The sequence below is a fragment of the Lissotriton vulgaris genome, chromosome 1_1 (genome assembly GCF_964263255.1).
Source record: "Lissotriton vulgaris chromosome 1_1, aLisVul1.2, whole genome shotgun sequence".
Lineage (NCBI taxonomy): Eukaryota > Metazoa > Chordata > Amphibia > Caudata > Salamandridae > Lissotriton > Lissotriton vulgaris.
The window spans coordinates 704,498,521-704,515,417 of NC_141685.1; the positions used below are offsets into that span (position 1 = coordinate 704,498,521).

At 43.3% G+C, this 16,897-nt stretch overlaps 1 protein-coding gene across 1 annotated transcript in view; it reads left to right on the plus strand.

Annotated features, from left to right (window-relative positions):
- Positions 1-16,897, plus strand: part of LOC147747682 (calcium-activated chloride channel regulator family member 3-like) — a 55,901-nt gene that overhangs the window by 16,869 nt on the left and 22,135 nt on the right. Inside the window, exon 2 of the mRNA XM_086936348.1 lies at positions 5,883-6,020. Within this exon, the coding sequence (XP_086792474.1) occupies positions 5,883-6,020 (138 nt within the window). The remainder of the gene's footprint in view (positions 1-5,882; positions 6,021-16,897) is intronic.

The window sequence follows — 16,897 nt, forward strand, 5'->3', positions numbered from 1 at the left end:
GGTTTCTTTTTCAGGTAGTAGGGTAAGACTTTCTATATTGGTTGATAGATTATAGTTGCAATGTTGATTCTTGCCTCAAGGGCAAGCCAGTGGTGGGGTTTTAGGATGGGAATGATATGGTGTAATTTCTTGATGTCTATGATGTCTCTGGCCACCGCATGAAGTATATAGCTTATAGAAAAGCAGCTGAAGTTTTGGGCAGCACAGTGTTACCGCCATCCAGGTGGATGATAATGATAGACTGAACAGTGTTCCTGAAGTCTGAGCGAACTTTGGTTTCATGAGTTGGTGCATTTGTGTGCAGGCAGTTTTGGTTAATTTGGCAATATGATCATTTGTGTTTTGGTCTTGATGAAGCCCAGCGATTTAATTTTTGATAATCAAGACCTTATTAGTTTTTATCTTTTGAAGAAAACAGCTGACAAATAAGTAAATCTGTCTAAGCACTGCTTTGTCATATAAAGATACATACACATCTGAATTTTTGCAGTTGCGTGTTTTCAGTCAGAAACTGTTCAGCCTGTAATAAGTCCACCAGTGCATCGCCTGTTGGCCCTGCTTGTGAATGATGCAATAGTGGTCATATCCAGGTCTGGCGGAAAGCAGCCATGTTCAGCTGCTTCCCAGTAGAGGCCTAGGAGTAGAGTGACTAGGAGCAACTGGGATCACTAATAGTTCTCCACTGGCAAGCCATCCAGGCCAGTTTTCTTACCAGAGTCCATAGTTTTAAGGGCCTCAACATTATCCCCCTTTGCAACGTCCTGTTCCAATTTCAGCCATTTTTCTAGATGGAACTGTGCCTGGGGCAGACGTCTCCCTATCGGGCAACCCCTATGTAAATATAGGGATTGATAGTAGTTTGCGAATTCATTAACGATGCCTATAGCTGGTGTGAGTGACCTGCCATCTTCAGTCTTGAGGGTCTGACCAGTTGGGAGACTGTGTCCCGGGTGGACAGCCAGTATATTAATTTGCTGGATGTATTCCCAAATTTGTAGACTGTCCTTGTATACGTCAGACACAAGTAGCTCTATTAATGTCTAACCTGCGATGCAGCACTTCTGTTTGGTGCTTGGTATATTCCTTTTCCAAGGAGAGGGAATGGATTTCTTGGTCGGTTATCTGATGATATTAGTCTTGTGCCTTCCTTCTTAAATAAGATCTGGCTATGCCGCGGACTGTAGCCTTTCCTGTCATCCACAGGGTGTCTGGGGAAGCCACCATACCACCATTAAGTATGGCTTTTCCTCCTCAGCCATATGTCGTGTAAATTGCTTGTCAGCTAATTGCCAGGTATTGAGTCACCAAATATGGCTGTGTTGATTTATGTCTGCTGAAGCTGAGCATAACTGGCGAGTGATCTGGGATGCCCCAGGGTAACATTTGGGATCCCGTCTACAAGGCGAGGCCAGTGGCTAGAAGGAGAAAGGAATCAATACATAATAGAGTTTTGTGGGCCCCCGATAGATGGGTGTAGGCACATTGAGTGGGATGCCACACATCACATAGGGCAATGGAGTCTACCCAGTGGTGCAGTCCGCTTTGGTGTCTGCGTGTCTCCTCCACCATGGCCAAAGGAGTCCAGGTTAAGCGTCATAGTATCATTAAAGTCACTGCTATGACCGTGACCCCCATTATGAGACTCAGCATTTCCTGTCATAGGGTCTCCAGAGTTTTTCTGGGGAGCCCGGGAGGACAGACATACTTTTATTAAGATTCTAAAGGTGGCCTTCCAGGGAGCCCTCCACAACAATGTACTTCCCGAGTGGGTGGGGCAAAGAGAGAAAACTACGAAGGGGAAGGATTTATACAGGAGGATCACCACTCTTCTGGATCTCCGGGAATGGCTGGCATGGTAGATCCTATCATACCTGTATCAAGCCAGGAATGGGAATTTAGTCCTCATCAATTGTGTCCCTTGAAGAAGGAGTATTGCCGGTGAGTGGTGCTTAGGAAATTGTAGCACTGTCCCCCATTTTATCTGGTCATTAACACTGTTAGCGGTCCAAGTTATAAGGGTAAATGCATACATAACCACAATGGCAGTGGCAGTACTCTAAGGTGGAGGAGTGTCGCCCCACTGCTTTTCAGCAGTGCAAAAATGAATAAAATGATAATAACAGAAAGTTATTATCATTTAATTTTTTCCTGTTGCGGGCGCAGCAGCTTTGCCAGGCTGGGCCGCTCTGCTGGCAGGGGAGGGGAGGAGTGCTTTTCACTCTCTCAGTGCCATGAATGTTCTCCACCCAGGCTGCATTACAGCCTGGGTGGAGAACATACTGCATTGCAGCGTTGTGATTGGGTCAGGGGAGCCTCAGGCTGCATGTTTCCTATTCCATGTTTCGGCCGGAGGAGAGATGCGGCGAGGGAGGATGCAGCGAGGAGGTCAGTTTGATTCTGTTTTTTATTTACCCCTCCTCCCTGTCCCCCTGCCTCCTGGCCCCGACCACCACATTTCCTTGCCGGCTGCCACTGCACAATGGGCAATGGTCATCAGAAAGGGTTCACCTGGAATGGCCCAGGTGCACTGCGGGTTGATATTATAATGGATCTTAGCTGTAAATGGTGCGATGCAAGATAAGTTGAGTGCAGACAAAAATATGTAGTTAGACAAAAAACTCAGTATTAACTTTAGCAATTAAGAGACTCCTAATAGCCCCTTTTTGGTGCCAGCCACAACAACCTCCCACACTTTCACACCAGAAGCATCTGTCGCACCTCCCCCCAAAAAACACAAACTGACAACTAAGTGTAATTTCACTGACTGCATCCCTGCAGGATCTGGGTCAACCATATCTAAGGACAGACCTCGTGCTGCTGACAAAGGAGCCTGTAAGTAGCTGGTTGATGCAATCCTTCAGTAACCAGAGGATTGGAGGCCCGCTCTGGGGAGAGCGAGCAAAGTCCATTGTGTTGAGTCGTGAGTGGGAGGTGGGGTCCCAATAAGGCTATCGTCCTCTAAGTCGATGCTTGAGAATCAAGCAATCTTTTCCTCATAGAATGCTTGCGGTTACACAACGGTGTCCCTCTGGCATCTTGCTGCCTCCATGTAGACGCTCCTCATGGGAGGAGCTCATTACACCTAAGGGGCCCCTCTATATTGCTCAGGTCCAGGTCTCCTCTTGAGATTCAAAGAAAAGGGATTTGGATTCATGGATCCCTCTGAGTTTGGCCAGGAATAACAACATATATTAGAGGCCCATGGCTCTACGTTGCTGCCTAGCCTTTTCATAGGAGTGTCACTGTTGTTGTACCACAAGTGTGTAGACTTCGAAGAACTTCTTAATGTGATTCACCTGGAAGTGAAGGTCTCCTACTCTCCATGCCTCTTTTATGATAACATTGTGGTTCCTGTAGTTCAGGAGTTTTGCAATCATAGGGTGTAGGGGCTTCGATGGGGCCTCTTTGCCAAGGAATGGTGTTCTCTCTCTTGAATGAAGTATGTGGACAGCAGGGAGGCAGAGAGCCATATGGCGTTCCAGGACTCCAGGAATTTCTCCAGGACAGACTCTCTACTGCCTCCAGAATGCAAACGAAACAGAGATTCCATAGTGGATATCATCCCTCAGCATCCTCTATGTGGTCAGCCATCAATTTCAACATGTGAGAGAGGTGGATTCCATGTGAGTATCTCCGAGGGGTGTGGCTGATGTAGTGGTCCACTGTAAGCCATTTGGACCATGTGGCCTTTACCCAGGTGGTGAAGGCGGCCAGGTGAGGGAGCTTACATCAAGCCGGGGACCCCACCCGCTGGTTGCACAGTTTGAGGGTAAAATAAGTTGATGTGCAGATCCTGATAACTAGAAGAGCTGCGAACAAAGGTCAGTAGCCAGATGCAGGCCTTGGATAAGCCCTCGTCTTAGCTGCTGCTGCACTGGCCCCAGGCATTGTTAGTAAGAAAAAACCCACATCAGTACCAACGATCACGGCAATGGAAGCACAGCAGACTGAAGCTCAGATCGGAGCATCCATCAGCTTGACCTTCCAGGCCCCGTCCTCCCGAAGCCAAGAGATTTTACATGTGAGTCTAGAGGTGGAAAAACACCAAGAGGGTGTAATGCCTTAAGCCATTTTCGAACTGTGCCAATACACCAACGCTATCAATAAAAATAATTCCAGCTTTTCTAGACTTGAGAATGCTAAAACAAGACCCATACATAAACTCAATTTGCCCTATGTTCATGCCTAATTGTTTATTTAATAAAGTTTTTCTTTTTACCAGGGATATGACTCTCTATAAGTAGACACATAGTAATAAAGAAACAGGGAGTACGTGTAGGTGAATTGAAGATTCCTATACTATCCAGCTACAGACAATTCTGAAGGACCATTATACAGTTTGACCAATTCAAATTTCACTCTCACTCACACACACATTAATTCTCAGTCCCGAATTCACACACACACACACACAATCTCTGCCAAACACTCACTCTCGCTCACTCACCGACTCACACACTTTTTTTGTTTAATAAAAGTGATGCACGAAAACATAGAGTGGATCATTTATTAATGAAATGTGAGTTCTGCGTCTGTTGTAGGCCTGCAGAGACTTCTTTCCATACTTCTGAAAAATCAGTATTAGGCACTGGTGATGTTTGCACACACAGCGAATGCTGTGTTGTTTAAGACTGATGGGCGAATGAACTGTGGAAGCTTAAGTATGACAAAGTCCACCATTACGTTGTGACCTTGGTCCTACTTTACCATTGCTGAATGCAGAAATCAACACTGCGCAAGAGATTTATGCACATTTATAGCACACCACATAAATATTCAGCATCCAATATATGACCTGGTCATATTATGGCACAGATAATTTTATTTAGGTGCATATGACTGTATGGGACAGTAGACACCTGCATTTGCGTTTGCACTTGGAACAGAACTTGAATTACAACACCTATCTTCCTGAAAGGGGCAAAAAAATCACAATAAATTGCAAGGTGGTTTATTGCAAATTGAGCATCCGGCAGCAGGTATCAAATCAGACTGGAAAGGTGGCCATTCGTGGCCCTTGTCCTGCTTTTAGCTTGTTGTGGGAACATGGACACTATTCACGACGTGCAAGACCTCTTTGTTAGTGGTTGCAACACACATTCCCATTAGTAAGGGAGCACAACATACCTTCCAAGGTTGGTAACTTCCTTCCACACATCTTTCACTTGTGTAATGCCTGTACTTGTTTTTCACATGTGCAATGTGTGCGTCCCACTTCTAATCTTTTTAAAAAAACATTCTTATTGCCATTTTACAATGAACAATAAACGTGCAGTGCATTATTATGGCAGGGATCATGCATGGTGTATCAAATGCTTATACATGAGTTGTTCATCTGTCACCTCAGTCAACAAGGTTTGCTTCGCACTCCATTATCGATATTTCTGTACGGGGTTACATGTACTACATATTACCCTCTCTTCGGTCTTTCAGTCTCTGACATCTGACAATGATTTCTCACTTCTAATCTTATAAAGAAAACCCACAACCACATCATCAGATTTTATATACTGCATCACGTAACTTTATTTGACTAGTACAAAACCTAAAATAGATTTTTCCCTTAATAATTATTTGGAGACTCAGTAGAAGTAATCTGTATCAATGTTTTTGATTGTAATGTCCTTAGGTAGAATCTCAATATCATTGCTTTCAATCAACCCGCAGTAATTTAACACTGAGCTTACACCCACATTTGTCTTGGGTGAATGTTGTGTTACTTAAATTAACAGGCGTTCTTTTCCTGATTATTGGACAAAGAAGAGTTTCCCTTAAATGATCATGTTTGTTTTACGGTTTCAAATTCATAATGTGCATGTTCAGCAGGAACCGGTGCCTCAAGCCAGTCAGAGGATTAACTTTCTCTTCTGTTTCCTTGTCAGGGGATGGTGACCGATGCCTCATTGTACATGTTCAGCGCGACACAAAGAAGATTCTTTTTCAAGGACGTCAAGATTTTAATTCCCAAATCATGGAAACCAAAGAGTTACCAGAAGCGAAAACATGAATCATATGAAAAGGTAAAAACTCTATAATTCCTAAGGGGGCGAATTTCACTAGTACTATAAGAATAATTTAGGAATTACGTCGAGGGGGAAATCCATTTGAATTTTTTGTACTGAATTTTAGTAATATGAATGAATACAGTTGCACTTTGAATCTGTCTGAATGTTTGTAAAACTGGCACGCTTTAAAAAAAAATTATGCACAGCATTTTATATCAGTCCTTCTTTCTTGCACAACACTGTTTTTTTCCTGAGATTTCTGGCCTAAAAGACTTGCGCGACGTTCCTTGGTGCTTTCCACTTCTTAGCTGCCACTCAAGCCAGTGAGCTCTGCCATTAAAACACGGCCACAACCCCTGAGAGGCAAGTCCGTCTGAGCCTGTCCGCTCCCAGAATGCACCAGGTGCCAGGGATGCTGCCCGTCCCAAGACAGAAAAACCTGGATCCAACAGAATTACCTGATACAGAACCCAATTATTCAAGTTTCGTCCTATGGATACGCTTACAGAGTGTTCTGTGGTCCCTCCTGACAGTATGTTACACCCTACTTGCTTTAACTGCAACACCTTTAATCAGCGCATATTTGGAAGGTGGGAACTTCTTTGGACCTACCGGGTACAGTAATTAATGCCTGCTCATTGATTAAACATAAATACGAAGTAATGGACCTTATCCAAAGTCTGGCCTAAGATTGCCTCTTAGTTATGGAAACCTAAACGAAAGAAGAACCAGGCGCTGACCTAATGGAAGCTGTACCGCTACTATATATAATCTTCAATCTAGACCGACCAGGTCAGATAGCCCGAGGTTTAGCGATATTTAGCAAGGAATCCCTGAACTTCACGTTTGAGCAGATATTACATCTTCTGCATGATGTTTGTGAAACAGCACTTTTTAGATTAAAACTGCATGCTAAAGCCACCTTTGCTGGCCTTCTGATTTACTCTCCACCAGGTGTACGGATGAAGTTCCCTACTACGTGGGAACAGGTTCTGGAACTGTTTATCATACACCACAAGTTTACCATCATAAGCAATTTTAATTTTCCTTTGGAGGACTCTACTTATCAAGACTTCATCCTGCTGCTGGAGCTTATGTTAAATTTTGTCTGCTAGCAGCTAGTTCACAATGTTGCCCTTAGTGCAGGACACACCCTGGATGGCATTTTTGCCAACACTACTGACTGTCATGTTAAAGACACTCTCCCTCTTTGCTGGTCAGACCACCAGGTGGTAATCTGTATGTCCTCTCTCTCCCCCCTGATAAGCAGAATGAAAGACCCAAATAATGGGCCCAAGTCTACTGAAACTGTAGCCAGATTATTCAAAAAGAGCTTCAACTAGCTCCTAACACCTCAGCATCTGATGTAAACATTGACTTGAACCATCCGGAGGAAGCTGTTTCCGGCTGTCTTAAGTCAGCCTTAGATAAGGAAGCACCAATTAGGGTTAAATGACTAAGTAGGAGTTAAACGTCAGCGGATTGGTACTCTAAAAAACTCAGAGAGCTGAGACAGCAATGTCGCATGCAGGAGCGGAAGTGGTCTGGCTGCCTAGATCCAAATGAGAATGACAAGCATAAAGCCTTATTAGCTACATATAAGCTTAGGATCATCGAGGCTAAGTCCACTTACAACACAGTACAAGTTAGGTCAGCCAGCAATTCCACTAACAAACTCTTAAACATTTTCAAAAGCTTGTCTAATCCTCCCAGCAAGCAACAGACCAGTGCCTCCCAAACATTCTGTGATAACCTGGCAACTTTTTTCAGGGACAACATCCTCAATATATATTTTCAGCACCCTGAAACCATCCAATCACCTCACGGACCCCCTTCCTGCTGCAGCAGTAAAAGACTTTACCCCCCTGCTTATCCCTCTCTGGACTAAAATTATCAACAGCTCTCTCCAACAGGGGAGCATACCTGACTCACTAAAAGTTGGTCAGGTCACACCTCTCCTAAAGAAACCTACAACCGACCCCTCTGATCTCAACAACTACCGTCCCATTACCAACATTCCCACCCTCGCCAAACTGCTGGAAAAATGTGCACAACTACAATTGGCCAAACACATTGATCAATTTGATCTTCTCAACCCGCATCAATCAGGCTTCCGAGCAGGGCACAGTACAGAAACGGCTATGACTCACATAATTGACGACGCACTTCAAATGCTAGACCGGAACGACACCTGCCTCCTCATCCTCCTTGATCTCTCCTCAGCATTTGATACTGTTAAACATGAGAATCTACTAGAGCTCCTAAACACAAGAATGGGCTTATCTGGAACTGTTCTCAAGTGGTTCACCTCCTTTCTTCACAACAGGTCGCAGAAATTCAAGAGCAACAACAGGATGACATCGCCAATACCCGTAACGCTAGGTGTCCCCCAAGGATCCTCGCTATCCCCAACTCTATTCAACCTAGTCATGGAACCTCTCACCACCATGTTACAAGCATCCAATGTACACTTTCACATGTACGCTGATGACACCCAACTCTATCTCAAAATACAGTCCCCCAAGGACATCTTGCTCCTGAACTCAACGATCAGATGCACCCAATCCTGGCTGGCCGATAATCATCTCAAACTCAATGCCCTGAAAACTGAATTCCTTCTGATCTCACCTCCAGCGAAGGCCTCCACCACTCAAATTTGGCTTAAAGACCTAACTGCACTCAATGTCCAACCCACCATCGTGGACTCAGCAAAATCACTAGGCATAACACTTGACACCAATTTGAACATGCAGCAACATATCAGCAAGGCAACAAAGGGAGCAAACTTCCAGATCAACACTCTGAGGAAACTTAAACCCTACCTCCCAGCCAAGGACTTCCAAACCGCAGTACAAGCACTAGTCATACCTCGAATTGAATACGGCAGCATCGCCCTCTGTGGACTCCCCCTAACTACAACCGCACCCCTAAGAGCTTCTCTAAACGCTGCAGCGAGACTCATCACTGGGTCAAAAAAATACTCCCATATTACCCCGGACTTGAGATCCCTGAACTGGCTGCCATTTGAAGCTAGAATTCATCTGAAAATCGCCTGCCTGACACACAAGGCGGTACATCTAAACTCACCCAGATACCTCGCTCAGAAACTGACAATATCTGGAGGAACTAGAAATACCAGAGGCTCAAACAAGCTTCTGTTGAAACCTCGAAGATTCCGGAAGGAAAAAACATATAAGCGCTCCTTCTCGGGAATGGCGCCCAGGATTTGGAACTCTCTCCCGCCCGAAACAAGACTTATCTCTTCCACCACACTCTTTAAAAATGAAGTAAAAGCTATCCTCATGGCTAAATACACCTGAACTGTTAGTACTCTGCACGATCTATACTACTTGTTTGACCCTTTTGATTTTGTATTAACTGCTCTATTACTCACATGTGTGGCCTTGTAGCCACTTATTTGGGCTTAGCGGCCACCTACTTGTATCATTTGACCTATTGATGTATCTGTTTTAACCATGCTCATGTACTTCTCTGTGTAAAGCGCTCTGATATCTGCAAGGATCTTGTCCGCGCTATATAAAACTTTCAAATAAATAAATAAATAAATAAATATTCAGAACTTAGTGTCACTGAGACCCTCAAGGAGCAAACTTGACTCAAGAGGTACCTCTTTCAGCCCCCTTGCTCCAGGTGTTTTCTCTGATTACAGTACATCAGGTCAGGGAGATGCTGATGAGTATTAAATCGAGTTCTCCCACTGACCTGTGTCCTCTTAAAATTATCAGAATGCAGATTGATCAGGGCGGGACTGCTGGCCTGTTCCTACTAGACTTATCGGCACCCTGCAATACTGCCCCGTCCACACACATGGTCAAATGGCTACAGCAAGTAGGGGTAGAGGTTAAGGCATTAGAACTGCTTCTCTCCTTTCTTTTTGCGAGGCATCTGATAGTGAGCTGGAGTCCGCTTAGCGCTAAGGCATTCAGCTTACCTTGTGGGGTGCTTCAGGGCTCCTCACTTAGTCCCACTCTTTTGTCTTGTACGTCTCCCCATTGGCAGCCTTAGGGACATCCTTTGGATTCCAGGTTTTGGCATATGCGGATGACACACAAATTTTTGTGTTACTCACCAATAATCTATCTGAGACGGTGGCAACATTTAAAATTTGTATGGCTGGTGTGAGTAGCTGGATGAAGGATAACTTCTTTTAGCTTAATGATAAAAAGTGTGAAATCATGGTCTGCGGATCCCAGCAATCTATCTGGTCAGAGATGTGGAGGCCGGAATCCTATGGGCTTCTCCCCACACCTGTGGAGCCTGTAATGAATCTAGGGATTCTGTTTGAAACCTCTCTTAACTTCAATCTGCAGGTAAAGCATACTACGGGTACCTGCTTCTTCATGTTTAAATCACTTAAGAAGATCTTCTTTTTCATTCCAGAGGAACTTTGCAAAACAGTGGCTATCTCTTGGATCACCTGGTGATTAGACTACTGTAATGGACTTTACCTCATTATTAACAACATCTCTTTGGACAAACTCCAGATGGTTCAAAATGCGGCTGCGCGCCTCATACTGAACATCCCGAAATATCTTTAAGTGAGGGAAGATCTTTGTAGTCTTCATTGGCTTCCTGCCGGAAATCAGGTGATATTCAAGGCACTGAGCACAGTCCATCTAGTCTTGTTGTCTAATAGGTCATCCTTTCATTGGTACTGACCAACCAGGTCTTTAAGATAAGCTTTAAGTAGGTAAGTCACTGTTTCTAAATTTTAAAAGTCTCGATGGTGAGCATGCTTTGTTTTTGTCACCGCTGCCAGGATATGGAACACTATGCCAACCCACATTGCAGATGTCAACTCCTTTGCTTCTTTCAGAAAAACTTGAAGACATGGCTTTTTTCTTCTTAAGTTAGTTTCTGTTTTCCTGGCCACTCTGATTAAGGCGCTCCTCTGTCAATCCTTCTCTAGGTTATAATGCCTCCCTCCTGGTTCTGATGTTCCCAGGGTGGGCTTTTCCCTGATGTGGTTTGGAGTTCTTCAGACTCAGCACCTTGATACCTCTAGGTTTAGAGCACTATATACGTCTTTTGTTCATTTCACTTCATAAGATACGTTGGTCCAAAAGGTGTGACACATGTGAATGGATAATTATGTGACAAGATGAGGAAATATGTGCCTGGCTATTTTATATGTGGGACTACATTTTGGACACATAGGAAACACATGAACATAGAAGTATGGTGCTTTGAAGCTTAGTTTTCTTTTGAAAAAGGCAGATGTCTTTGTGGACTATAGTTTGATCTGAGAGTTTAAAAATGTTATCCATCACGTTAACAATTAAAAGTAATTTTTTTGTACTGACTACCAGGACAGCTATCCACTCCTACTTCATCTAACCCGTCTGTTGGTTTCTACTTGTTCGATGTTCATTAAACTTGCCCCATGTCCTTTCCCTGGACTTTGTAGTCCTGTTTTATCTGGGTCTTACAGACCTGTGTATTCTTTATGAATCAGTCCCTGCCCAATCGAATTTATCTAACCCTTCTACACACACCGTGTTTGCTTGGTCAGGCAACTCTGTCTCTTTATACCTTTCTCTGCTGCAGCGGAAGCCATAATTAATTAATAGTTCATGTTAGCTTTCAATCTATGTTCCTGAATTAACATGGGATAAATACACAAAACCCATGACAGGACATGGGAAATATGTTTCTCTATAAACCCCTCATTGACGTGGCACTGTTACCAGTGTGTCAGGGTTCTTGGATCTCCTTGTGCTTTCAACAGATCCTTTCTGAGAAAAAAGCTGTTTCCCTTTGCCAGATTTTATGTTGTTTTCTTGATCTACTGTAATCATGAAAGCCTGCAAAAAAGTCCTCTCCATACAGAATTAATTGGTTAGTCTCTGACCTTCAAACTCCCATACAGTGTCATTTAATCTACTGTCATGCTCTCCCAACCAAAATACTGAAGAGCTGTGCTAATAGACACCGTTCATTTTTCCACACAGCTGAGTGCTCATAACAGTAATGTTCCTTTTTTCTCTAGCCTCCTCTCAAGCAGGTTCAATTAATGCAGTTAATATTAGGATAAAGAGTCTTCTAAATGACTACTTACCCGTGGACTTACGTAGCCACTGAAAGTCTCTTATTTACATTTTCATGTACATTTTCCACTCTTCCGAAGATTACCCTCAATACATTTCTGGCCATCCAGATCAGTGGGATAAGATGAGTGGGTCTCTCGTTGGAATAGAACGTTTTATGTACATGCAAATACAATACTATACAGTCTTCAATAACCTGAAAAATGCATTGAGAATCTTCCTTTCTCGTGTACAAATAGTTCAATAATCCTTGTTAGCCTGCATGCCTTTAAATGGCACTTCCTGATTGGCAAATTCGAACTTTTTTGCATCAATTTCAGAGCCTTGCAGAATGAAGTTGCTCAAGAAAGCCGAGATTTGATTATTTTTATTAGCAGAGAAAAACCCAATGTCTCAACTTTCGCATCCATAATGCACTACGTCATGCCACTTTCAGGAAAAAAGTTTCAGTTCTATGTCAGAAATAAACTGGAAATTAACCACGCTCTGGAAAACTGATCTTCTGTTGGCTTACTGTCATACTCATTCCTGCTTTATTTTTTATCAGTTCAATTTTTATGACTGAATTCCTGCCTTAGTTTTTATCTATTTAATTTTAAGGACCCTAGAAATCATTTACCTACAACAGATTGTAGCCATTTCACAATGTTCCATAAATGCTGTTGTGTCCAACTACAATAAAACAGTGAGATGGGCAGTCTGAAAACACAAGACCCAAAATGACCCTGCTACAACCTTCTCCGTGTTCATTTGCACTGATGAAATATTATGTGCACCGTTGTTCCGGAAAGCACGTCCTGACCATTTACATTGAAATTGAGGAAGTTTAACATAAATATTCACAACACAATGAGCGTCTTGTCCATACTTGAACAAGAGTTGCATTGCCATAGCTAGTAATATTTTGTTTGTTTGTGAAACCCTTTCACTATAAGACAATTCTTATTACTACTGGGGAAACTTCAAGGAAGGTAATATTCTTCCCTTCTTGTGACATAGTCCACACCTCAAGCAATTGTACTGTAACCTGCATGGAGTCCTATTGCTGCCACCTTGTCAGCCCATCTAACCATGCCAGAAACCACAAGATTCTCTTTCATTGACATTCTAACATTCCATTGAACGTTGTCAGAAACCACAAGATACTCCTTCATTGTCGTGGGTAAGCCTGTCATGGAGGATGAATGTGCCTGCTCTGGTAGGATTCAATTTCCTGCACCTGAAGAAAACTACGGTGGTAACATAGGTCAGGTGACCACTGTTTGTAAGTGAATATGGACAAATGCTTACCTGAGCACAGCACCTTGATTATCTAAAATGTGGAAAAAGTCTGTACTGCATGACAGATTACATGAACTACCGGTGCTGATTACATTTTGTTTATCGGTTAGTTTTCGCTCAGTTCAGAGCTGTTTTGTGGTATCAAACATTAATGTTTGTCATTGTGTACCATAAACAAAACATGATCATTAAACTTTGCTTTTACAGTATCGCAACCTAACCAACTTTGACACAACAATATTATTCAATTGTCAGACGTTTTTTAAAAATCGGAGAGCATCAATATTTAACATTTTAATCAGTATATATGGAATATTAAGAGCTTCAGGGCCTTTGAATGTATCCTACCTACTTATTTTTTGATAGAAATATGGGGGCCACCTTAAAGTCAACATTTTATTTGTAAAACACATCATCTTGATGTCGTCAAAAGAGGAGGGACAAAGAAAAAGTGACGAGTGGAATGATTGTTATACCCAGTTACTGGTAAGTACACTGTTGTTAGGTCGAGCCTAGCAGCGTGCATGGGCTTCTCTGCGAGTCTTGCAGTGTTTAGTCAGGTTGGTTAGGCCGCACTCACGGCTTTCCATTTGTTCCTACTTGTGCCTTTCTTAACTCCTTTGTTGTTATAAAAATAATAATATCTTTTATAAAGCGCAACAGCTACCTCAAACAGAGGTGTCCCGGCGCTAATGAAGTCGATAGATAGAATGTGAGGAGACTAGCCTAGGCTAAAAAGCCATGCCTTTAGTGCTTTCCTGAACTCCAATTCAGATTGGATTAGTCGAAGACTATCTGGAAGGGAAGGAATTCCATAATCTGGCCGTTACCATCATGAATGTTCTTCCTCCCATACAGGACTTTGTGAATTTGGGAACGCACAACAGATTCTGGGAGTTAGATATTAAAAAGCCTCTTTGTTGATAAGGGTAAATACGTTTCCTAATGTAGCTGGGACAAGTACCTCTCTGGGCCCTGAAACCTATTGTCAAGGCCTTGCATTCCATCAGTTTGGCGACCGGCAGCCAATGGAGCTGTTTTTTGTGCGGAGAGATATGTTGCCTGAAAAGCACTCTTTTGATAAATCTTGCAGCCACATTCTGTACCATCTGCAGTCTCTTAATTAGTTATTGTCAAGACACTGCTCTTTGGTTCCTTGTGTGTTTTATGTTTTTGCACCCCCGCAGCGCATTTACCAAAAGTCCCTTGTTTCCTATTTCTTTACATGCTAAAAGTGGCCGACTGCAATTTCCTCTCGTTTTCATGACTTTTTTTATAATCGCTGCACCAGCGCGGGTGCATGATGCATCAAAAGTAAGAAATAGAAAAAAAGTGCCTTTCTATTTCTTTACTTTATATGCAATCGAGGGACCCGTGCTGGTGCATTAATTGTAACAAAATTAATGAAAAGAAAAGGAAATGGCAGGCGGCCACTATCAACATTTAAAGAAATAGGAAAGAAGCATTTGAAATGCAATAGGTCTCGCAATTACGCAAGTTTAAGCTATTGACATTGTAAATGACAATGCCTTTTTTTGTTTTAAAAACCAAACTAGCCCTGTGATCCTACAACTTTCCCACACAAAAGTTTGAGAAATATTTTATTTTTCAGCAAAAGCTAAGGTTAGCAGGGGATTTTGGGTAAGGGGGCAAGCAAACCAATACCTCACTGGACTCCCCAGGGTGTCAATTTTTCTGAAATGTGTGGGTTTGGTAGGTTTCCCTAGATGGTTGCTGAGCCGAGGGCCAAAACCCAGGTGCCCCCACGCAAAACCAAGGCATTTTATGATAGGTAATTTTGAAGTCACCACAATACATTTAGGGCCTTTGCCTGTTGCGGGTACTTGACCCACCCACACAAGTGAGGCACCATTTTTATCGGGAGACCTGGGGTAACGCTGGGTGCTAGGAAATTTGTGTCAGCCTGGTGATCCTAGAACTTTCCAACACAAAACTTTGAGAAAAATTAGTTTTTTTCAGAAAAATCTGACGTTTGCAGGGGATTCTGGGTAAGAAAACATTGGAGCCTCACAAGTCATACCACACTGGACTCACCACGATGTCTACTTTTCAGAAATGTGTGGGTTTGGTAGGTTTCTCAAGATGACCACTGAGCCTGGGGCAAAAAACTCAGGTGACCCCGTTGCAAAACCAGGTTGTTTCAACATATGAAATTTTGATGTCTCCACAATACGTTTTGGGCCTTTCCCTGCTGCAGGTACTTGGTCCACCCACACAAGTGAGGTACAAATTTTATCGAGAAACTTGGGTGCTAGGAATGTTGATATTTCTTTCTGAAGCATGAAAATTATTGTGTAGTAATGCAAGCAAAATGTGACAGTCACATTTCAAGGTCTGCAGGACATTGTGGGAAAGATAACTTGTTGGGATCCACAAGAAAGATATCACCATGTACTCCCCTGGGTGTTTAGTTTATGAGAATATCTAGAGTTGGTAGGTGTATCTTAGATGGAATATACACCTAGGCAGAGAAAGACAGAAAACACAAATATTACTCGACCACCATCTATTTCTCAACTACACACACATACTGGTTGGATTTAGCATGAGGGTGAATGATGGTTCAATGTATAAAATATTATTAACAAGAGATTTCACAAATATGAAATGCACTGTCAAATATTAAAAGGACAAAAAACGGAACCAGTGACTCACAGCTTGTGAGCTGGAAAGCCGCAACAAGGCACCAACCTCTTATACAGGGCATTTATACTCCTTTTTTTTGTGTGACGCATACAAAACCATTCACACCGCAAGTCGGGGACCCATCACATTACAACACTCACATCAGCAGACAGCGCCATTGAAGGGCCCATCACTTTCACATGCCCACATGCCTGACACAGCAAACACACCAGCTGATGGATTGCTTGGACTGGCGTTTGGCTACCAGTGTGTGTAGTGACCAGCAGCAAGTCACTACTCGCACACCGCCAGCCAAACGCCAGTCCAAGCACACCACCTGCTAAGTGCCAGTCCACGCACACCGCCTGCCAAGCACCAGTCCACGCACACCGCCAGCCAAACGCCAGTCCACCCACACTGCCTACCAAGCGCCAGTCCACACACACCGCCTGCCAAGTGCCAGTCCACACACACCGCCTGCCAAGCACCAGTCCACGCACACCGCCACCCAAACGCCAGTCCACCCACACTGCCTGCCAAGCACCAGTCCACACACACCGCCTGCCAAGTGCCAGTCCACTCACACACCCAGCCAAGCGCCAGTCCATGCACACCTTCAGCCAAGAGCCAGCCTCCGCACACTGCCAGCCAAGCACCAGCCTACACACACCGCTACACATTATATAAAAAAGAGTGCACAAACACATTGTGAATAGATTCAATTTACTAACACAAAATCTGAAACTAAATACATTGCACTAATGCCAACCTTGAAACTGAACCAATTTTTTTAAACAATCCAGACTTGGCAGTTCACTTTACCACTCAAGGATGCTCCCAAAAATGTATTTGCACATTCTAAAACAAGCAGACACACACAGCGCAGGGTTATAAGGA